This window comes from Mycetomoellerius zeteki, unplaced genomic scaffold (assembly GCF_001594055.1).
Source record: "Mycetomoellerius zeteki isolate Tzet28-1 unplaced genomic scaffold, Tzet1.0 scaffold228, whole genome shotgun sequence".
NCBI lineage: Eukaryota > Metazoa > Arthropoda > Insecta > Hymenoptera > Formicidae > Mycetomoellerius > Mycetomoellerius zeteki.
The window spans coordinates 1876560-1883268 of NW_017257203.1; the positions used below are offsets into that span (position 1 = coordinate 1876560).

General features: G+C 32.7%; 1 protein-coding gene across 2 annotated transcripts; it reads right to left on the reverse strand.

Moving 5' to 3' along the window:
* Positions 1–5417: 5417 nt before the first annotated feature.
* LOC108723269 (cysteine-rich PDZ-binding protein) lies at positions 5418–6451 on the reverse strand. Of its 2 annotated transcripts, none has more exons than XM_018448860.1 (3): positions 6246–6451; positions 5843–5902; positions 5418–5758 (listed from the first exon to the last, which is right to left on the reverse strand). In XM_018448860.1, exon 3 carries the CDS (start codon positions 5718–5720, stop codon positions 5418–5420), a length of 303 nt encoding a protein of 100 aa, XP_018304362.1. In that variant the 5' UTR covers positions 5721–5758; positions 5843–5902; positions 6246–6451. The 2 variants fall into 2 exon arrangements, with proteins under 2 accessions (XP_018304362.1, XP_018304361.1); XM_018448859.1 differs by having other exon boundaries at positions 5843–5947.
* Between the last annotated feature and the right edge of the window lie 258 nt (positions 6452–6709).

Sequence of the window (6709 nt, forward strand, 5' to 3'; positions counted from 1 at the left end):
CCAATTTATTATCATACGAATAAAAAATAGCGACAAACGCGATAAATGTGCATGCTTTTTCCCCAATAATTGTGTCGTACATAAATGTAAGGCCAGTGTTTTAAATGTGACGGCTAGCAGCAAACTTAGCGCATTTTATAAAAAATCATGCACTTTTCATTAACTTTTATTCTCCGTAATCAAAATAATTTTTAATATCATTACAATTTGCTTACAAAATATAATGAGATACATATAATGAGAAGATACGTAATTCTAATTTATCTAAAAACTGGCAATAATTTTGTATGTACTTTACATATAATAGCCTTCTCCTTTTTTATTTTTCAATTGTGCATACTTCGTCACACATTAATGCTAAATGCGATTATTCCATTTTTCCGAATTGACTTTTATATTGTGCATATATCAAGTGATTCAAAATGAGATAATCATATTTAATGCCAAATGTATAGCGAAGACGCAGTATTACAATTTCCGCATTTATATTCTTCTCAAAAATATATTTCGCGGCTATTCCAGAAGAGAAGATCAAAAATCATTTTATTTTTATCTTAATGTTTGCAGTCTGATGAATATTTTATTTTACTTAAATAAAAGTATCTTATATATCATCCTATACGTTCATTATGAGATACAAATAATTTCGTAGACAAGATGTTTGTAATCAAATAATAGACCGTGTAATAATAGATCGCGTAGCATGTAAGCGAAATAATGTATAAATCTGGGACTTTGTAATGATTTTGTTCATTAATGTACTAACATTTACGTAGCTCATAATTTTACGTCTAATTGTTCACACGTATTATGTTAATATCATCCTTGTGAGATACAAAGTAAATACTAATTAATAAAATATTTCGCATAATTGTACTATTCGCTTCAAACGTTGATGTTCAAGCAAATATCGGACACTTTGAAAATCTTAATTTCAATGGTTTATGTAAAAAAAGAGTGCTTTTTTGTTATGTAATCAAAATATTTGTTTGATATCGTATTTTTTTTTTGTTATTCGACGTTCTCTGAAAAGACAACAGAAATTCCAAAATATATTAGATTTATTATAACGCGCGATTGACATTGATCAAGATACAAATGTTTTACTGTGTGCGAATCTAGTATTATCGTATTAGAAATGTTATTGTTAACTGATGCAAGTTAGTCATCGAGTCTTTCTGTGTACGTTAAAAATAATTGTGTAATATAATTTATTTCAAGATTAACATGTTGGTAACATAATGCTATTGTCTATAATTTGTTAGTAACGAATGTATAAAGTTTTAATGAATAAAAGTGTATATTTTTAGACATACTGATGTTGTAAAAATATATTTTTTTATGTGATAGATTCTTGTGAGGAGATAAAGAGTGTTTTATTCGATTACGATTATATCACGCTTTTAGAATAATTCGCATCACGTTAAAATATATAGACCTCATAATCTAATCAAATCTAATAGGTAAGGGAGATCGGAGTTAAATGGCACCTTTTTTTTTCAATTATAATTGTAATTTTCAATAACAAAATAAACAATTTCAAGTCAAATGATTATTACCGTTTTATAGAGTGATTATAGGATATACTACAAAACAGCAATAATAAGTTTAGGTGTTTGCAGTTTCATTTCATCGATATACACAAAAAATGATGTGACCTCGGAAAATGAAATCTCAACAATGCCAGGGTTAAATGGGCACTTGATTTTTTTCGATACAATATGAAGACGCCATTATGGTACAATAAAAAATTTTATTAAATTTCAATTTGAATCTTTAATTTGAATCTTCTGATTCTATAATCACTTCTGATAAACAGTGTTTACAAATAAAGCGTACGCACTTGTCATGTGCAACATGCCTGCATACAAAACACTTTTTGTCTTTGAACATAGATTCAGTGTTCTCAGAGCATACACGACAAATGTAGTCATCTTCGGAATCGGACGGAGATAACTGCAGAGAATCCACTATCTTTTTCGAAGAGTGCGGCTTACGTGTTCTTTCAGTACTGGTCGATGATTGCGGATCAGAGTTTGCCGACAGTACCGTTTTTTTGGGTCGACCTTTCTTTTTTAGAGCAACTGTTATATTTTTTGGAGTAACTGTTATATTTTTTGGAGCATCTGTTATGTATTTTGGAGCATCTGTTATATTTTTTATGACCGCTTTTTTGGTCTTAGCTGTTTCTTGCTCTGCTGCCAGTTCTACCATTTCAGATGAATTTGTGAGCACGGCACACCTCCTACGTTTACGATCTCAATGCGTTTGCTTTCTCGACCCTGCTTTCGGATGACAAATACTTTCAAGCGTTTCGCTCCAATTGCTAACAGAGTCACTTGCTGTCGAACTTTCGTCTTCCTCAGTCGTACTCTCCTCATCACGACGTGTTGTTGATGAAGCCAGCGGTTCGTTTTCCAGCGTCTGAAGTTCAGTCCGTGAGGGTGATAGTGAAATTGGAGCTTCAGTCTGTTCATGTTGTGCTAACGAAATAGATGGGCGCTCTGTTACATTGCTCGGCAAAAATTCGTACTCCTGGAAAATGTCCGCGTTAAATGGTGAATGCCGATGCATTCGAACCCTGAAATAATATTTCGCTGGGTTACGGCAAGTGGCAGTGCCTTACTAACAATTTGAGGAATGTCGTAAATTGACATTGAACGCCCAGGATTGGATGTAATCCAAAACTCACACTGCGCGTTCACGGCTTTTTTCAAGGGACCGTAGACAGTGCGATCAAGTGGCTGAAGCTTATGCGAGCAGTACGGTGGAAACAATAAAACAATCATACCATTGGATTTGTAAAAATCTAATCCCTTAATTGATAAATAGGACTTATGATTGTCTAACACGAGCAAAATGAGTTGATGGATGGAGGCATGAACGTGGGATTGGAAGAACACCAAAAATTCGAAAAATTGTTCCGCGTTCATCCAACCGCTTGGATTCGCAGCGCCTCCGCAGCCGGGTGGTCCACCGTTGAGAAAATAGTCCTTGAAATGCTATCTTGGACAAATAAAAAAAGGTGAAAGAGAATTTCCTGTTGCTGATACTGCCATTGACAAAGTCACGAGTACACGTTGTTCAGAAGAAGATACGTTTCCAACTTGTTCACTATCACGTCGAGCAATAATCCGATTAGGTGTTTGCACTGTCGTGATTCCGATTTCATTCATATTCCAAATGTTTTGGCACGGAAAATGGAATTCGTCCATTACATTTTTCAATAGTGAGAAAAAAATTTTTGACATTAATTGGATTGAAATTAGTGGCACGCGCTAAACTTGTCGCTTCCGATTTTCGTATAGCCAAATTCTGGTGCTGTTTGAGAAAGCCACTTAACCAATATTCACCAGCCATACAGGTGATATCCCAAGCCGATGGCCACTGTTAATTTCAATTTATTCGCAAAATCATATGCTAAACCTCGTGTTTCCTTTGTTGAAAAGCCAAAGTACATGTTGTTGCAGTGTTCTAAATATTCCACTAGAGTCGCCTCTGCTTTTTCCGTGAAAATTTAAAATAAGATGGATTTTATGATAACAAAATTCGCTCAAATTATGATATTCGAAAAATTATGATAATGAAACTCACCGCATGTTGGCCATGTGTCAGTGGAACCACTCCAATCGCCTCTGTTCTTTCTTCGTTTATATTTTTCAGCCACTTTTGTAATGTGCTTCTACATACTTCAAATTTTTTCGCCGCAATTGCAACTTTCATATTATTTCTTTTGACGGCTAGCATAGCTGCAGACATTCTATCTATATCGACGAGTTCGGTTTTACGCTTGTAATTGCGAACCATGCTGTAATTAACATGAAAATATAGTAAAAATATTGTGAATAAAAAATCGAGATTAGATGGGGACTTCATGTCTCCAGGGGTGACTTGGTGCCAATTAACCCCGAACGTATATTGTAACTTTCGACATAAATAAAATTTAAACAATACTGAAAATGGAAAAAATAATACCAGGACCGTGATTAGAACACATTTTTACATAGATTTTACTTACCTGAGCAATCCTGAATTTGAAAAATAACAACCAGGATATGAGTTGTCCGAACGTTCGAAAAATTACTTTCGACTGTCTTCTTCTTCTTATTTCCTCCTGGATGGCTTTCTAATCTCACAAATAAGATTAAAGTGCCAGAATGTTAGATTGATCTATAGATCAAGCTAGAGTCTCTTCGGGGAGTAGAGACTCGCTTTTATAATTTTTTGTCAAGATTTGTATGTTTATTTCCAGAGTTTATTTTCAGAGTCGTCTGTTTCTCTTCACTTCTCGCGAAGCTAAGGACTCCAGTCCCACAGTCGTTAGATCTTGTTTTCCATCTGAGGAAAGAATTTTACTCAGGCACAAGACCTGTATCATTTATATAAATAAAGGAAAACACTTTCGACTGTCGAAAACACGTTTGACCATTTGAATATAACCATAATGCAAGTAGACGACGGGTGCGTTCCGAGTGAGGCTGCCTTCCCATGGAGAAAGAAACCACGGAACGGAATATTGACAAAAAAGAGATAGGATGAGGATAAACAGTTTCGCTTATAAAAAGAAATTGGCGTAACAGTTTAGCAGCTGCAATTAATATTGTCAATATCACACTTAAATATTATTTTACGCCTGTACAGGTTTCATGAGATAAATTATTAAAAAACACGGTATGTATATATGTAAACATTTTATTATGAAATATATATAACCATCAATTTTTTATGTGCACACTGTCCTTAATTATTTTTTTCTTTTATTTTTAGTAATTATTTATGTTATATATATAAACTATCGTGTAAAAAATTAAATACATTTATTTAATAACATAAATACATTTATATAAAAAGAATTTCCTTTGTTATTCATGGAATGTCAACACTACTTAGGGTAAACAGAAAGAAGAGATTTCTGATACAGATAAATTCGCTACAGTTTATCAAAAAATCCACCATATTATATTAAATCTTAATTAACTGTATATAAATTAGACAACATTATCAAAATGCTTTAGAAAATAAAGGAATCTATCTGAATAGTTTCATCCTTGGTTGAATTAGAAAAGAAGGAATAATCGTTAAAAAGTAAAATAAATAGCGAAAGCAGAAGTAAATTTAAATCTGAGGATGAGAATAGTAAGATGAACGAGTGTCAGATGTTGCATGTTAAAGAACGCACAAGCGAACGGATTAGAATCATCATATCACTAGCGGATAAGATTAAATTTTTGGATAATCTAAGAGCCAAGAATACTGTATTGTAAGATTGTACAATTTGCAGCCGTTTGAATACGACAGCATATTATAAGATTCAGAAAATATATAATTTTAATATGGATAACAGATATGAACAGAGGTGAATATAAATTTAAATATTAAACTTTACATTAAAATTAATTTTTTAAATATAAAAAAAGTTATGTAGCCGACTGCTTATAATTCTTTGTATTCATAAGTTTTTTACCACACATAGCGCATATAGCTTTCTTATATGCACAGGACTGACAATAATGGGATCCCACCTGGTGGACTTTCTGCCTACATATTCTACAGATCTCGAACTTCGTGGTGTATGGATTGAATCGTGCCTTTCCTGCAGAAAGAGCTTTGTTCTCTCCAACCTTACGTCCTCCGCTCTCCGTTGTGTTCCTTGCGCCTGTCTTCCAGGGATCCGGAGTAATAACTTTGCCCAATTTCTTTTCACATTTCTCGCAAACCATGTTGAGATTCCTTATTTAGAATAAAATTACACAAATACCTGAAAATAATGATGTATCATATTGTATCATAAGTATATAAAGATAAATTATTTTTACATTAAAAATAAAGTTATATTATATACCTTAAGTTTTTAAGTCGTAATTCTTTCTCAAAAGGGTTTCCACTTGTTTAGCACTCCTTCCTATAATATCGTAAATCTTTTCATCAAAGTAAAAAATATTGCAATCTAAAAATAATTACATATTGAATAATGAATGTATAAACATAAATTTAATTTTTATATAATATCGAAAAGACAATTACATTATATAAATTATAATCCTTCTTTAAATTGATTTTTACTTGTTCAGTTTTCGTACATGAAATATCATGTATTTTTTCGTTAGAATAAACCAATGAAAACTAAATATTTGTTTGAAAATAATTTAATAAATGAAACATCAAATAGATATACAAAAATAAACTATTTTTTAATCGAAGGTACAATTTATACGTTAAATTTTATATTCTTATCATATACGTACGTTGAATTTTTAGGTTATAATCTCTTCACAAGTTAATATTTACTTCTTCAACACTCGCACGTACAATATCATAAATTTTTTCATTACAATATCAATTTCTTCGATATTGAAGCTTCCTAAATTGCGTTATTGAAAAAATTACTGAAGAAATTCGACTGCGTAACAACGGTTAATAATGAAAAACAATGAAAACAATGGGCGCGTTCAAGTTGACAAAGCGGCTAGCCTGCTCGTCAAGCAAATAAACATAATTGGTTGTTGCTTATAGATCCAACCAATCATATTCAATCGCTCGGTAAGCATACCTAGCTTGTTTTCCAGCGAGGACACAGTCAGACACTGGCTACGTTTACACCGCGTTTAGTCCGCGACCTATACGATAGATGTCTTTGTTTAACCTACAGGATAAACAAGGACATCTATTGTATAGGCCGCGGCTTAAATGCACGGTGTAAACGTAGCCA